Here is a 17,896-nt window from a genome sequence, read left to right as displayed (position 1 = left end):
TAGGCATTCCCTTTCAAAACACTGGTCCTTTCCAGCCCCTTCCATGCCTTCTCAAACAAGACCCAGCGGAAACAAACCACCCAGACTACAGTCTCAGGGTATGCAGAGATCTAAGCAATGGAGTGCCCCCATCCCCTAAAGCAGGGAGTGGTAAGCCACCTCCTTACGGAAAAAGCTCACAATGACTTCTTCGCTCCACTTCCCAGCCCTGCCCAATTGCTTGTGCCCATAGTAGGAAAACTTGTCCTTCATGCAAAAAACTGGATGTCAATTACCCAGGACCGGTGGGTCCTCAACATTGCATCCCAGGGGTACAAATTTTATTTCCATTCACTGCCAACCCCAAGCAAGTTTCTAGACCTTCCTCCAAACCAGTGGACAGAGGCTCAAAACCAAGTACCTTCCCTGCTCAATATCAGAGCTATTCAGCCTGTTCCATTAGAACAGAGGGGTCAAGGATTCTACTCCAGACTCTTCCTGGTACCCAGAAAAGAGGGCTCTTGGCGCCCAATCCTGGATTTTTCAATTCTCAACACCTTCCTGGTGGTACCAAAATTCAAAATGCTTACCCTGCAACAGCTTCTTCCTGTGCTAGTCATGGATGCCTGGTTAGTCACCCTAGACTTAAAAGAAGCCTATCTGCACATCCCCATAAGGGAGTCAAGCAGGAAGTATCTATGTTTCAGGGCAGGATCTATGCATTATCAGTTCTCTGCACTTCTCTTTGGCTTATCTACTGCGCCCAGGGTATTCACAAAATGCCTGGCTCCAGCCATTGCATACTGCAGGCAGAGAAATATCTAAATTTACCCGTACTTGGACGACTGCCTGATTCAGGCGGACAGTCAGGAATTGCTGCTGAAGCACCTGACATTTGTAAAAAACCTTCTCACTTCCTTGGGGTACACCATCAATGAAAAAAAAAATCACAACTGGTACCTAGTCAAAAGATTGTATTCCTGGGAGCAAGCTTGGACACAACTTCCCAGATGACATTCCTCACTTCAGAAAAGCAAGTCTATCTGACAGACTACTTCAAACAAATGGCCACCAGAACCTAGCTATCTGCAATAAAAATACTGCAAGCTCTAGGTTTCATGGCCTCATGTATACTGCTAATTCCATATGCAAGACTGCATATGAGGAATCTTCAGTAGTACTTAAAAAGTCATTGGTGCCAACATTCTCAGGACCTGGAAACAGTCATTCCCATCATACCCTGTCTAAGTGCAGAGTTCCTTTGGTGGGGAGAAGCATGGAACCACAGCAAGGGACTGTCATTTACTCAACCCCACTCCACCCAGACCCTGACCACAGAAGCATCAGACTATGCCTAGGGGGCTCACATGGCTGGCAAATGTATTCAGGGCCACTAGAGCCCAAGTCAAATTCATCTGCTAGCTGTACAGAATGCCCTGACAGCTTTCAGATCCCTACTCTTTCCAGGACAGCTGCTAATAAAAACAGACAACACCACAGTTATGTGGTACATCAACAAGAAGGGGGGAACCCATTCCTACCCACTCTGCGGGTTAGCCGTGGCCCTGTGGAACACGGCCTTGGAAATCCAAGTCCATCTACAAACTCTGTTCCTGCTAGGCAATCAAAACTCACTGGCAGATGACTTAAGCAGAAATCTCCTAGACCCACATGAGTGGAAATTGGAGCCCAGCACCTTCAACCTTCTGATTCAGAAATGGGGGACCCCAAAGGTGGATCTGTCTGCCTCCCCCTGCAACCACCAGCTCAGCAAATTCTGCACCAGGAATCTTCACAGCAGGGCCTGGAAAGTGGATGCCCTATCCTTTCAATGGGAAATGCTCTCAATCTATGCCTTTCCCCCTTTGCCCCTTCTCACAAGAGTATTACTCAAGATAAAACAGGCCAAGGACAATTCTGATTGCCCTTACTGGCCACGCCAGCACTTGTACCCACTCCTGCGCAGCCTGACAACGGTACCACCCTGGCACCTACACCAGACCCCAACCCTGCTCTCTCAGCAGGAGGGACAGATTTTGCATCCGCAATTGCAAACCCTAAATCTTCCAGCCTGGCTTATTCCTTGAATTCTCCACCAGCAACCCTAAGCAAGCAGTTGTTGGACGTTATCCTAGAAGCCAGAAGGCCCAGTACAAGGAAATACTATGCTGATAAGTGGAAAGGTATTGTTCCTGGATTCAGTCTAAAAGAGAAGACACAGTATTGCCCTCCTTACCTCTAATCCTGGTTTACCTAGCAGAACTACTCCACAGAGGCGTATCCTTCTCCTCCATTAAGATCCATGCCTGCGCCATTTCAGCTCATTACAACACTGACACACCTCTAACAATTCCTGAGAGGGGCAAACAACTTAAGGCCACCAAGGAGAGCACCCACCCCTGCTTGGGACCTTAACTTTGTACTGGAAAAGCTCACCCCCCCCCTCCCCACACCCCCCGTTGAACCTGCTGCTTCAGCAGAGTTCAAATTCCTCTCTTGGAAAACAACCTTGCTTCTAGCCATCACTTCAGCCAGAAGAGTGTCTGAGCTACAAGCACTGATGGCTGTGGAACCCTTCATTATTTTCCCTGCTGACAGGGTTTCCCTCAGGACTAACCCTTTCTTTATGCCTAAATTGGTGTCCAGTGTGGCTCTCAATCAATCCATCCATTTGCCAACTTTCTTCCCTAATCCTCAAAATAAAGGGGAAAGGATCCTGCACTCTTTGGATGTGCACAGACAGCTCAGATTCTACCTTGATAGGACTAAGCCCTTCAGAAAATCTGACCAGTTACTAGTCAGCTTTGCAACAGGGGCAGAGGTCAAGGCCATTTCAAGACAAACCATTTCCAAATGGATAGCACATTGCATCCATTTCTGCTACAAGCACCATGGAACGCCAATCCCTCAGGGGGTCAGAACACATTCCACTAGGGCAACATCAATTTCTACAGCATTTTTCAGGGGAGTCCCTACCAGGGACATCCTGGAGTTCTGTACACACCTTCACCAAGCATTACCACCTGCCTATCTTTTCCAAATCCAGGGCAGGTTTTGCTACAGCAGTCTTGCAAGGCCTACTAGCCAGCCCTCATTCTTCTTGACTGCCTCCACCCTTCCTCAGCTTTAAGAATCCACCCAAGTTTGATGACTACAACAGTGAAACACGAAGAACATAGTACAGTTGTGTACACTTAACATAAATGCAGATGTTCAAGTGTATTCACTGTTGCAGTCCTGGTTTCCCTCCCTCCAGCCCCCAGGTTTTCTTTATCTCTTTCTCTCTCCTCTCTATCACTATTACTATTGGTATTGGTATTTACTTTTTACTGGTGGTGTTTTCCCCACCATAACTTAGCTCCCTATTTGGGAGCTCCTGACATTTGGGGCAAGAAAAACTGATGTTATAATGTTGGCTGTCCGTTTTTATACCTCTGACGACCTGACTTCAGTCCTGGAACGATAGCATCCGACACAGAAATACTAAGTCTCTGTTATTTGGGCCAACTGAGGGCTTACCTGCAGGCAGATAGCCAAAGTGTGATGACTGCAACAGTGAATACACTCAAATATCTACATTTGTGGTAAGTGTACACAACTGTACTTTTTTTTAGTCATCCCTCAAGGCTAATTTATTGTCTGGAAATCCCTTTCCCCCTTTTTTGACATTCTCCAAACCCCTTCAGACAAAATTCCACATTTTTCATAGGTGCTGTAGGATTTACTGGATCAAGGCACCATTCAACTTTTCCAGAGGTCCTAAGGGGGTACAGGGTTTTATTCCAAGATATTTCTGGTCGTCAGGAAAGAGGGGTCCTGAAAGCCTGTTTTTGAACTTTCCTTTCTAAATACTTTTTTCTAGATACCCACCTTCTGGATGTTTCCCCTTTTTCTACCTCAGGCCATTTTGGTTTCTCTAGATCTGAAGGATGCCTGTCTTCATATTCCCATTCACCCTCTATTTAAGAAGTTTCTGTATTTCTCAGTTTCTTCCTGTCATTTTCAATTGTCTTTTTTTTGCCTTTTGGTCTTTCCATGGTACCAATGGTGTTCACCAAGTGCCTAGCTCCAGTCATAGCTTTCTACAGGCTTCAGGGAATAGAAATATTTCTCTGTCTGAATTACCTAATTCTTCAGGCTCCTTCTCCTTCCAGGCTTCTGCAGGACCTGCACCTTACCAGACTCCTTTTGCACTGTGTGGGTTTTATCATCAATCTCCAGAAGTCTGTCCTGTCTTCCTCTCAGGATCACATCTTTTTGGATTGCAGGATTTAAACTGTTCCAATGCTGGCTTCTCTCCCTGCTCCTAAGGTTCTTTGTCTAACAACCTACATCCACTTGAGGTATTTTGAATCACTGCAATGTCTACTGCACTGATCATTTAGCTGGTGCTTCATGCTGTGGTGCGTGTGCATGCTTGAGTGCATGCATGTACATATGCACTAGATGGTATGTGTGAGACTGTCCTCCCGAAGAGTGGAACTCAAGCTGCAGTTCCTGAATGCCCACTTTTTGGAGGAGATGTACTTCTACCAATTGCCCAGACCATTACCAAATTGATGACTTCTTAGTAGGATGTAGGACCTCTCTTTTGTAGAGGCCATATTTTATCCTCTTCCTGTGCTAAACTTAGGTTTCTCTAGAAGAGGCGGTCTTCTCATTTCCAGAAGGGAAACCCTCAAGTGTCAAATGTTCTTCCTACCTCTGGTGCCGGAAAGGTTACTTAGGATGACTATTCCCCCATTGTACTTCAGTTCTGACTTTCATCCGGGACGGTTTGCTTGGTTAGGAGCAGTAGTTTAAGTATGCCCTGGTTTGGAGGAAAATCACAGAACAGTGATTTTTTCAACATGGTCACCTTCAGCTGTTTTCTGATGCTAGTTATTCCTTCCCTTGAAAGAGCTGCAGTAATGTGTCAGGCCATGTCACGGAGATGTTGGGACCTGCCCAAGTCTACTGCTCAGACAGGCTGTATAGCCAGCCCTCCCAATGTTGGAGGAGGGGTTGGGTGAGAGTTTTCTCCGGTCTCCTCTTGATTGCAAACAGGCTAGGCAGTTTTTATCCCATTTTGAACATTGGTGATTTTATCCAGCATTTCCACTTTGGAAGACCACAATGGAGGTGATCATGCCTTATTTTCAACAGGATACCTGGATGGTGCAGTTGCATTTGACAGTTGCTTTGATACATAATTATTTGGGATCAGTGCAGTAGACTTCATTTTGTTGTGTGTGGGCTTTGGTCTTCAGTGCATCCTTTCACCTGGCATTACTGGCTTGGCTTGACATAACTTAGCGAGTCAAGCCATGTTTGAAAAAGCATTAGAGTATGTCTTCTGTGTTTTGACATGCATGATTCTCCTGCTTCTTGCACTGTGATGGTACTGCATGAGATTTCACCCAACTTGGGTCCAAGGAGGAGGCTCCCCCATCTAAAGTAGAAGTGTTTTTACCATATCTTTTTATACACTAGATGACCCTCCTTGATGGAGTAGGAATACTGTTCTTTCATCTCCTTGCAGATGAGTAGCCTTTCAGCAGCTGCTGAGCTCCTTTTAAATTGCTATATACTTTTACCTACTTAATACAGTAATATGAAATATGCATCATTGTTATTTCTACAAGAGTGCTTACTAATGACACAGGGCTATCTGTCAGGTGCTGAGTTAGAGTTTTCTTATGTCGCCAGCACATTCTGTTGCATTTTTTTCTCTATGTGGGCATATGGATATCTTTGAATCCAAGGATTGTGTTGGAAATAAATACCAAATTTTCATCGAGAAAGTTCATGTAGTAAGTAAAATGAAAGTGGATTTGTTATGAATGTTGTTAAATTATCCTTTGATCTACTCTTGGAGCCTACTTGGTGTGTCACCTGTACCCCTCATAGTGCTTTTGTTGTGTTTGTACTGCTCTTTAATTCAACAGCTGCCATTGGAATTTGCTACAGACCAGGTAAACATATAATTTATATCCTTGTTATGGTGTTGGTGTCAGATGTTTATTTTGTTTGTTTTCAGGAAGTGTGTTCACTCAGGGTTTGAGAGTGAACTGGTTGGGTCAGGAGCTAGCGCATACTTCCAGCCCCAGTGTTGGGAGCTTCCAATAAGAAATGTGCCAACTTGAACTGAGAGGGAAAGATATTGAATGTGCAATCATAAACCCAGTGAGGTATTTACCTCATAGTTCATTAATAAGGTAACATCATATCTATCACAATTTATACCCCTACTCCGTCTCCCCACAAATCTCTTTCACTGCCATTAATGCCCAAAGCCTATGTAACAAACTTACCTACCTTCCATGCTTGGCTCACCCACAACCACCGTGACCTAGTATCAGTCACTGAAACAGGGCTCAAACCATATCTGAAAGACTCTGAAATCACCCCCTCCCCCAACTACAGAGTCATTAAAAATGACAGAACTCTTAAGAAAGGATGTGGAGTTGCATTACTTTTTTCCTCCTCCCCAACAGTAATTCCTTATACCAACCGGATACCTAAATTCGGTACAGCTGAGATAACCGTAGTTCTCCTGAAAATCAACAACCATAAAATATAGCCACAGCCGCCCTATATATCCCTCTTGGAAATAACATTCCCCTTTTAGAAGATGTACTTTCTTGTTTCTCAGCTAATATTGTCAATGAAACAATCATCTTAGGAGACAGTAACATTAACTGGAGTTCTAGTCAGTCAACCTCCTCTCAGACTATCAACTTATACAATTTCTCTCAACTAGTTAACTCTCCTACTAGCCACAACAAAGACCATTCTTCAGAAAGCATTCTGGACTGGATTTTAGTTTCACACCCCAATAATATCTCAGACAGCGGCACTTTGCCTGATTCCCTCAGTGATCACTTGCCTGAATTCATTTGTCGCACCCCTTCCTCCATACACTTACACTTACACTTATCTGTATCATAACCCGCAACCTCAAAAACTTCAACCTACAATCCTTTTCCGATAGCTTAAAACTGATGAACTGGAACCTTCTGAAAACTCTTCTTCTTGACAATGCTGTAACTTACTTTAACATTATCTTTATTAACCTGCTAAACAGCTTTGCCCCTTCCAGAACTAAAAGAGCAAAATCTGTTAAAACCCCATGGCTTTCCAAAGAAACATTAACCCTCATGCATACTTGTGACAAATCATGGAAACTCTGCCAAAAATATAAAACACCCAACACCCTCACTGAATACAAACAACTTCGTAATAAAGTTAAAAGGCAAATTGCTTCTGACCGCAAATCCTACTACTCCAAGCTTCAAAATAACCACAAATCCAATCCCAGAAAGTTTTGGAATAGTATTACTACCCTTCTCAGTCCTGGCTAAAAAGACAACCCCCTGCCCTGACTCCAGCTCCCCAGACCATGTCATAGCCACCAAATTTACTTCCTCCTCCATAGTCAGTTGCCAAACTCACCACAGCTTTCCCTCAAAACTCCACCACTCTGTCCACTCCTATTACCCACAACCCCCTCCCTCTGCCACACTTACTTCCCACCCCTCTCTCTCTCTCTTCTCCTTCAAACCCATCCCAGTCTCCACTATAAAAAAAAACTCCTCCAAAAACTAAAATCTTGTTCCAATGCCCCTCGACAAGCTTCCTACCAACTTCATTAAGCTATTTGCAGATGGCATTGCAATACCCATTTTGTATACTAATCAGCCGTTCAATCCAAGAATCCTATTTACCCCTCCTCTGGAAAAAAGTCTTTAGCTTCCCCTTGTATAAAGGAGGCAACAACACTGCCATCTCCAACTTCTGCCCCATTACCATCCTCTCCCCCATCTGAAATATTCTTGAAAAATGTATTCACCTTCAACTTTTATCCTACCTCTTAGGCAACCACTTACTTTCCCTACACAACATGGATTTAGACCTGGACATAGTACCACCACAGCCCTTCTATCCTTTCTTGAAAACAACTGCCCCCGTGTTTCTGGTAATATTGTATCTGCTCTTCTCTTAGACCTTTCTAAGGACTTTGATACAATATCCCACAACCTTTTTTCTAAGCTCTCCCATTTTAATCTCTCTCCCTCCTCTTTGAATTGGTTTTCCAGTTATCTTTCTGATAGACAGCAAGCTGCCAAATGGAATCATTTCACCTCCCCCTACCTTAACACCCATACTGGCATCTCCCAAGGATCTATCCTGGGCCCACTTTCTTTCAGTGTCTTCATAATTGACTTCCACCAATGCATTCCCAATGCTAAACTTGTGCAATACGTAGACAACTTAACCATTATTTGCTCTACAGAATCCGTTCCTAAACTCATACAAATAACACAAGCTGCCTTCAACAGCGCAGAGATTTGGATGCAAAATAATTACTTAGCTCTTAATCTATCCAAAACCAAAATCATGGTCTTTACTCCTCCTAAAAATACCAAAATAGACACAAACGCCTTCTTTATAGCTAGCCGAAGTAAAACTCCCATTGAAATAGTCTCCCAAGTTAAGCTTCTAGGTGTCCTTATCCAATGAACAGTTAAAATTTAACCTTCACCTCCAAACCAACAGTAAGAAAACCCACCAGAAACGAGGAATGTTTTACCAGCACAATCTCTACCTCACATATTCAACTAAGCTTACCCCTCTCTACTACATACCTTCTCCCCTCCGTTATGTGCAGAGCTCCTCTCCTTACCAACCTGCAAGCAACCCTCAAAGCTAAACTAGCATCCTGTTGCAATAAACTCGCCAAATTTGCTACCAGCTCAAAAGCCTCTTCCCACCACTGTGACTACTTACTGTCCCTGAACTGGCTGGAACTGCCTATCTATCCTACATTCAACTCTCCACTGCCCATAAACTCATTTTCAGCCCTTCTTAATGGCCCTCCCTCTCCTCGATCCTTACTATGCATCTTCCTGACCGAACACTCCAGTCTAATAATCAAAACCTCCTTGAAGTACAGAAACCATTACTTATCCCTGGTCAACTCCTAATATCATTTTCCCTCACATGAAAATGGAATTCACTTCCTCCCCACCTCCATATTACACAGAATCTTTCCGCCTTTAAGGCCTTACTCCATTCTTATCTCTCCACTACTTGGGGAATGCTCCTGCTCATACCCATCCTAATCTTTCTCCCACTACTCTTACTCCTTCTGCTTTACTCTAGCTCAGACATGCATTCTGCCTGACACATAAGATAAAATGTATACTCTCTATTTAGGTTTCTATACTACTTATGTAACATAACTCTATTATATTATATTATATCATGTATTGACTACTGCTTATTTGTTTCTAGAACATACTGCATTAACTCTTGGTATTATCTCTTGTATGTACATACGATTGAGCTACTACTTTATTAATTCTTATTACTTATGCTGATTTTTGTACATATTTACTGTGAAACTTTTCTCCCTGGGCTTCCATTGAAAAAGGGCTCATCTTGGCCCAATGGATTTTCCCGGTTTACAAACTTCAAATAAATAAATGTGGGACCTTTTTACAGTAATCATTGTTAGACTAAGTATAGCTGAATTGTACAGTATTTTTTGAAATGTCTAATACTGTTCTGTTTTGATAATTTCAGTGCATCTTTTCTGCAAATTCTGTATGATTTTCAGAATTCCCATTGTAATGTATTTTCAGGGTTATTTTGATGAGGACAGCATGGAAGAGTTCATTGCTTCAGATTCTGAAGAATCATCTGCAAGTTTAAGCTCAGAGGAAGAAGTAGTCAAGTAAGCAGTAACTTGTTTATTAATTGATTTCTTTTTTTTAACATCTTTATTAAATCATCACACTCTAAGTTACAGCATGAGTTTGTATATATTAATAGAAAACAAAGTAAACTGTAATATTTTTCCATTATCATCAAGCACATACGTGTGTTCTTTTTAACATTTTTCATTTACTCCAACAATTCTTGCTTTCCCTTGAACCTTAATCTTTCTCTTGACCATTATTCTTAATGTAGTGTTCTCACAAATTCCATTTATTTCTATGAAAACTGATTATTATCTTTTTATAAAAATTCCACCTACATGTTTTAATGTCCCTTAATGGTATTCAGAACCTCAGTTACGGTGGATTTAGATTTTGATTTCTACTTTCTAGTAATTGCTTTTTGGTATCAAGTAGCATTAAGCATAGTTGAGGCCTTACTTGTGAATAGACAACTCTGATCCTGTATCCCAGCTCAAAAGAATAATTTCCTTACTTATCACAATTTATTTCTCCAATATTTCTGTCAAAGTACTCTTTTGGGAATTTTCAAAATCTGCAAATTCATTACATTATCAAAATCATGTTCCCAGTTTCTTCTCTTTCTCCCACTACATCTCCAGTATTTGTTGTCTACCTGAGGGAAAATCCTCTGAAGTCTACTTGGCATATAACAATTCCTGCACAAACAAACCTTTTGCACTTTGTTGTATACTTGGGAACCTACAGATTTTTCCCCATTAGTCCATTGTAATTTGCCTTTTTGTTCTCTGATTCCAATCTGTTCTAAATTCCTTTGATTGGTTCTTATATTTATTGTGCAATATTTTGTATAACCTACTAATTGTTCCTTTTTTAAACAGCATTTTTTGTTCTAAGCTTGACTGAAAACTGTATCATAGCAAGTCTTTCACTTAGCACTCTTGAACAGATTTCTTAAACTGTTGCTTGTCCAGATGTTTTTGGAAGCTCAAAGCCAGTTCCCAAATACAAAAGTTGCTTGCTGTATTAGTTATGTGATGATATAATTAAAATGGTGAAATTTTAGTTGACTGTATAGCACAGAAGGATAAAGCTCTGACTTCTTCCCAGATAACCATTGCTCCTTTAGTAACCTGTGTCCTGGGGGATCCAGCAGAGGAGGTCAGGAATTAGTAAATGGTGTCATCTCACCCTCCCTGGTTGAGGGAGGTAGCCTAGTCTGCTGTACTGCTCGTCTCCTAGGGAAAAGGAGAGGTAAACTGCTATGATGGCATTTATGATAGTTGGTGGGCTGTGAATAATTCATGTCACCACGAGGCTCACATTGCCTTCTTCACACGTGTGCATGTTTCTTCTTACCTACTGTGAAGGTTACTGTGCATTGTCTTTTGCATCCTTCCCCTCCTCCAAGGGGAATGGTGCATTTTGTGGCTGGCTCTGCACCATGAATACTGGCCCCAGCACCACCACCACCACCATCACGAGCATGCCCATCTTCTTCTACCTTGTTCTTCAATTGTGTGAGATGCTACTTGGTCCTAGGCTGCCTGAGCCACAGTCATAACTTTATCTTTCTGCACCACCAGTGCTATCTGCTTTGGGATGTTTCACAAAACCTAAGCTAATACCAACTTATGTACATGATACCTCGGTTTAAGGTCTCAAGTGGTAGATGGCATTCCTGGAGTTTAGCACTTTCTTACACTATCCTTCAGTGTTAGTACTGGAAAATGAATCCATACATCTAGTATGAGAATAGAACCTACAGTCTTCAGATAGTTTTGGCATGGGGGATAAGGGTGCTGCCTGTTTTGCTGCCTACTCTGATAATGGATATAACTCTTTCTTTTAGAAATTTCAGGTCTTCCATAAAGAGATTACATTTTTGGACTTCAGTTGGGGATCAAATGATGACATTTGTTAGGTTATGACGTTTCCTTTTGGAAGTCTTGGGTATCTTGTTTGTAAGCTTTTTAAGTTGTAAAATTATCCAGCTTCAGTTGTGTGGCAGCGTAAAGCCAAGAGTATGACCCAGGTAGTCCAAGTGCTTTTTAACAACTCTGGCATCTGCTGGCACTGACAAGAGAAGGAGGAGACGAATAATAAGGCTTAGCCGGCTAGCCACTTTTTGAGGGAAGGAGTGGGATGAGTGTGTGTCTGGGCAAACATTCCAGAATCCATTGTGAAAACTGGAAACCGCTAATGGGATGCTGTCTAAATAGGAAGCAGAGCCAGTTGATTGCATCTCATATGGAAGTATGGACATGCATCGCAAAAGCCTATTACAGACTAACCATTGGGGTGTTACTAACCTATTAGGGTTTGACAGTAGGGCTTTCCCAGTGTGCAGATGATGGTTCCAATCCTGGCATGCTCCGCTTTCACCCTAGAGGAATGTATGAGCAATGGACGATTCCATAATGTGAATGTGACCAGAGGGGTAAGAGGGATTTGCAAAAAAAAAAAGCTTTAAAATTCTTTTCATTACTTGTCAGAATTCATTCAATTTGTAAGATGATTTAAGTTTGAAGTAACCTAACCATCTTAAACAAAAATTGTCATTGATTGATGACTCTTCTTTCAGTACATAACTGGCTTAATGAACTCTTAATGACTGACTACTGCTAGGCCATGACTCCAATTTGAGTAAAAGAACATACATTCTTGTCTTGATCAACTGTCTGCTAAGAGAGTTTTCATGTTTGCTCATCTTGTGTTCCTGCTAGCTGCAGCTGGTGTCTTATCTTGCATTCCTGGTGATGTGGTATCAAAGGCTGGAACGGGGGGCTTGCTGTGATAACTGAAATAATGGTCAAGGAAGTATAAAAAGGAAGTGGAAATAGAAGTGTTGTGGAGAATATGTTAAGTTAAAGTAACTTCTTATTGGAAATAAGCTCTAGTACTTCCGCGGTGGTGCAGCGGTAGCGTTGTTGCTTCACAGCAAGAGGTTCTCCCTTTCGATTCTTGGCTGGAGTGCAGGGAGTGCCTTCTGTGTGGAGTCTGCATGCCCTCACCGCGGTTGGGTGGGCGATCGAAAGACATGCGTAAATGGGCGTGCCTTCGTTGAAGGTTGAACGTCGAGCTGGCACCTCGGCGTTCGTGAAAATCTGCTGCCAATCATTAGCGGACCGGAGTTCTGATGTGGCGACCCCTAACCGGGGAAAGCCGAAAGACTACAGCAACAACATTGGAAATAAGCTCTAGTGGTCATAAAATACATAACATTCATCCTTGCTGTTTGTGTTTTCTAAAGTCGGAAAAGCTATTTATAGCAAAAGAGCAAAGTTGCTTATGGTGTGCAAGTCATGGTTCTTGATTGTCTTGCCCACTTTTTACAGATAACACTTAATGAGTGTTGACACTGGGTTCAAGTGGATGATGTCCATTTCCACTTTAAAAAGGCTTTATGTACTATTTCATTCAAAACAACTGAGTAGCATGGTGATATAAAAACAGTTCTGTTTTCACCCTAAATTTCTGTAGAGCATTCAAACATCTTATTTTTACTTGTAGAATAAACCTAGTGCATTAGTTATTCACATTTTGTTACCCTGATTCATTTTCCACTGGCACACTGGAAATTGTCTTCTTGTCAGCCATTACCACATTTCTTCTGCTGAACTTTTACAAATTTTTTAAGTAACGGTATCACTTATTGGTTCAATTTCTTGGAAAGTTAAATGTAAATCAGGAGTTTACTAACATGGGTAGTTAGTTGTAACTTAGGGAGTGGAAAATAAGACAGGATGGTTGTCTAAGAGAAGAGCATAAGGGGATATTTCAAGGAATTTTTGTTGGGAACTTTGTTTTAACTGGGTAATGCGTTTTGTATCAAGTTTAATAGTAATATGAAGAGGTCCATTATCAATAGCCATCTACTAAAACTGCAGCTTTTCAGCCAGCTTGGCATGTAAAACTTTTCCAAGATACTGTACCCTCGCTTTTACCCAATACTTTGCCAGCTAGCTTTCTCTCGTGCTGTTTGTACAACCTCGCATTTTTTTTTTAAGTTATTTCATGGCAGAAACATTTTACATTTCTGTTGTAATTTGTGTTAGTGGCGAATATTTCAGCATCCAGTGAATAAAACAAACAGTTTATGTAGCATTTGTGTTCTCTTTCCTCCTCCTTGTCTTCTCTCCAAATTTTTCAACCAAAGTTTTACCAAGTGTAATGTAAATACTCCTCAAAAGTGTATTTTACATTTTCAGCAAAACTATTACTGTGTGTAATGTATATACTCCTCAGGAGTATATTCTTTTCATTATGTACTTGATGTTATGTGATCCTATCTCACCTACATTCTGTACTGATCTCCGACTTGGCACGCTATGCTATAGAGCGAGGCCTCTTATTGGCTGAGCTATTTTTTATCCCAGGATGCACCACCACTAATCCCCCAGATCTCGTTTGCCACTTACAAGCTTAGACGTGGTCTCAACTTGGCTGGGCTAAGTACTAATTTATTTAGGCTTTTCCTGTCAGGAATTTGCTTGCTTTGAACCCAAAAGCTGTTTTAACAGCTGTTGTTGTGATTTCAGTGTGTATTGAACAGTTCTGTTGAGGAATTTGTGTTTTCGTCAAGGGAAGGTTTCCCGTTTTAGTTAGAGGGGCCTTCCCCTGTTGCTTTTGCTATCTTAGCATTTTATTTGTGGGTCAAGTACCCGTTTAAGTTAGAGGGTCTTGACTCTCTCTATTTCTGTGTGGAATTTTTTCTTGTATATCTGTATTGTGTTTAAAAAAAAAAAAAAACTTTATATTTCTGTTTTAAACCGTTAAGTTTTGGTGTTTCTCTTTAGACAGGTGTGTTTTTTTCTAATTTAGTCATGTCCAAAGAGCATAAACCCTCTGCATTTAAAAAATGCACGAGGTGTGGTTTTAAGATGTCCATAACAGACTACCACTCCTCGTGCGTTTACTGTTTAGGCGCCAAGCACCTACAAGAATCATGTAGCGTGTGTCACGCCTTCTCATCAAGGGTCCTCCAGGAGAGGAAAAACAAATTAATCCTTAAGGGATTAATCAAGCCATCCTTCGAGGAGGCTTTATCTTCGTCTCCCTCTCCTTCAAAAAAGAAGAAAGTGTCGGCTCCGACCAGTCTGTCGGAACCGACTGCCAAAAAACCTAGGCAGACTTCTCCATTGGCTCCACGGACTTCGGAGCCAAGGGCGGAACGGACTGCCTCGATGCCTCCAGCCTCGACCCCTCTGCTTTCGGAGCCGAGGACTGGGTCTTCGAGAGGCGGGTCACCTTCATCAGCTCCACTGATATTGGAGCCGATGAGAGTTACCGGCTCAGACTCTTCCCCTTCGGAGCCGAAGTCCTTATCGGCACCGAGGGAAATTGCCTTGAGATCTCTCTCGGAACCGATAGTGGTAGAATCCATTCGGAGCCGGTCCCCTAGTCCTTTGGAGCCGATGGAGAAATCGGTTCGGACCCGATCGGTATCCTCCAGATCATCCAAGATGTCTGATTCGGACATCGACAGGGTGCTCCTAAGACTTTTCCAGTCTCCGGTGTTCCAAAAGCTAGTTTCGGCTCCAGCCCATTCGGCTTCGGAGCCGATGGTCCACCTCCCTACTATGGTTCCTCCTCCAACAGCCTCGGCACCGTTGGAGCCAGTGCTGGTGGAACCGGTGGAGGTTTTAGGGTCGGGCCCGACCCTTACTCCAACTCCGGCTCTTGGGTCGGAGTTCAGTACATGGACTTCTTCCGTCGGCCCCGGGGGGATGCTTCGGGATTGATGTTTCGGTCCCAAGTCTCCTCTTGGTGCGTCGGCGGGTGGGACCCTCCCAGGATTGGTCCCGCCTTCTCAGGGCTATGAGGAGTTAGCCAAATCTTCTCTGGCTACCTCCACGGTCCCCCCAGCTCCTTCCCTGCATACCGAGACTGGGTCTTTGGCAGAAACAACGAGGCGGCTGGCAGTCCAAACCCCTTCTGCTGATGAGTTGTTCAGGTCCCCTTGAACTACTTATTATGCACTTTTACTAGATTCAGGAGGGATTCTGATTAAAGAGCTCCGATAATCTCTTGAGTAAAGTCCCCTGGGAGGAGCTGGCCCAGGACGGTTGCTCTCAGGGCTAAGCATTTGTCGCCCATTTCAAACTCGGCCCATGAGGTATAGCCAAAGGCTTATGCTGAGGAAGAAAAAGGAAATCCCTAAGCCTCTTTTTTTGATTAAGAGAAATCCTGACTCTCCCAATGAAAATGTTCCCTTAAAGTGTGCAAGTTTTCTCCAAAAGAATAATGCTCAGGAGGAGATGCAGATGGGATGGATTCTTCTGCATCTGAGCCCTCATAGGGCGGTATAGAAAATTCCTTATCAGAAGAGGAATCAGAAGAAATAGAAACCTGATCTGAAGATTCATAATCTGTGTCTTGCCTAGGCCTCATAGCAGGGAGGGTTGGGAACCCCTGATCAAGGTAATTAAGTCCTCAGCCATTTTGATCATCTGTTTTTTAGGCATAGGGGCCTGAGCACGTGGCTCATGCGTCATTTTTTTAGACTTAGAAGTTGTTTTTGTTTTTGAAGCTGGCGTTGGTTTTATATAGAACTGTTGAGGCCTGAAAACACCCTCAGAAACCAGTGCCTGCTCAGCGACTCCAGACCCATCTGAAGGAGAGACATCCGTGGGTTCAATAGTCTGAGAATCTCTCGGCATACCAGACTCCGCATGGGTCTCGGTAGAGGCCTGCAACTGAAAAGTAGCGGGTATCAGGGGCTGCGAAAGCACCTCACTGAGTACTGGCGAACCGGCGACTGGCTTAGGAGAAGCTTCGTCGTCTGTTTTGGACCTCGACGGTCTCTCTCCTTCTTTGCGTTTTTTCTGAACTCTGGTAGTCTGATTGCTATCCGACGACATTTCAGGGTAATTAAATCTGGATCCAAAATATTTTGAAGCAAAAATATACCAACGCTTAATAGTGCGTTGGTTAAATCTAGCACAAAATCGACAGCAAGGCACGTTATGATCTGGGCCTAGGCAAGGAATACAGTACTGACATCGGTAAGGAGCAAGAAAAAGTTTCCCCAGTGGGGTACTTAGCTTTAATTGAAGACTTTGGTTCTGAAACTCGAATGCGAAAATTTCAGGAGTCTGCCGACCAGCACTTGCGATCTGCTTCGGGCACCACATGGCAAGAAAGACTGAATAAAATGGCGTCGGCTGCATGTTTTATACCCCTGATGACCTGATGTCATGGAAGAGGAGACAGCAACTGACGCAGGACCCAAGACTTTAATATTCAGGCCGACTGAGGGCAACCTGCCAGCAGATTACCCAAATGTAATGACTGCAACAGTGAATACACTCGAACTTGTACATTTATGGTAAGTGTGCACAACTGTACTTTCCACAAACTGAGTCCCACAACTCGGAGATAAGGAGCAAAAAAAATAATGTTTTTCTGAACTCCTATAACTTGCCTTAGCTGTAATCGGCAGTTTGCTGCAGTTGCTTTCACATACTAAGCACTTCTGCCATGGCCACAAATAAATTATCAGTATTCATTTATGAAGCTTCAATGCCCTTGCAGCTTCATCTGATCTGGTCTTCTAACAGCTTGTGCCCAGGGCAGCTGCCTTCGTCACCCTGGCCTAGTTTCAGCTCTGCAAATTGTATGTATCATTGCATATCAGCTATTCATTATGATGCGATTACCCTCTTTATTACATGCTGTATTATTTGTATGTAAATGGTATATGTCTGTCTTTTTGAATAGTGTTTATATCTATGAATGTATTATGTTTACCACATTGGACAGAGTTGTAGATGAAAAGGGGCACTGGACCAGCCCAGTTAACCTAGTTAACAAACTCTGTAAATAAATATGTTATGGCAGACTTTTCCTTTTAGGCTGTTTTTTTTTCCTGTAAACTTCTCCCTTAGTCCTTGGTGTACTTTTACTTTGTTGCCACACATTAACACTTTAGCTTTCCTTTGCTGTACCTGCTCTCTTTTTGCAGTTATTTTTAATTTTTCACTTCTTTAAAAAGATCTTGTTTCTCTTGTAGGTTCATAGGGAAGTACTAGGTAAGCTGCCCTTGCAAACCATTTAAAGTCTAGCCATTTTCTCTTTTTGTGTTTGAATTAACCTATCCTGTTTGGTTAGAGATTGGCTTTACCCATCCCATGGTCAATAATTATATACATTATCCCTAATGAGAATGACCGAGATCATACTGTAGATAATTTGAAGGGACCTATGCATGGGATAAAGCATTTTGGTGCTTT

The 17,896-nt window shown here is 42.6% G+C and overlaps 1 protein-coding gene across 1 annotated transcript in view; it reads left to right on the top strand.

Annotated features, from left to right (window-relative positions):
* The window catches only part of ATRX (ATRX chromatin remodeler), a 3,779,564-nt gene that overhangs the window by 3,013,068 nt on the left and 748,600 nt on the right, over positions 1–17,896 (top strand). The window contains exon 23 of the mRNA XM_044057254.1: positions 9,606–9,697. Coding sequence (XP_043913189.1) covers positions 9,606–9,697 — 92 coding nt within the window. The remainder of the gene's footprint in view (positions 1–9,605; positions 9,698–17,896) is intronic.

The sequence above is a fragment of the Protopterus annectens genome, chromosome 15.part0, assembly GCF_019279795.1.
Source record: "Protopterus annectens isolate FY-2018-M chromosome 15.part0, PAN1.0, whole genome shotgun sequence".
NCBI lineage: Eukaryota > Metazoa > Chordata > Ceratodontiformes > Protopteridae > Protopterus > Protopterus annectens.
The sequence above is the reverse complement of the archived record's forward strand: the minus strand, read 5'-3'. Positions and strand labels throughout refer to the sequence as shown.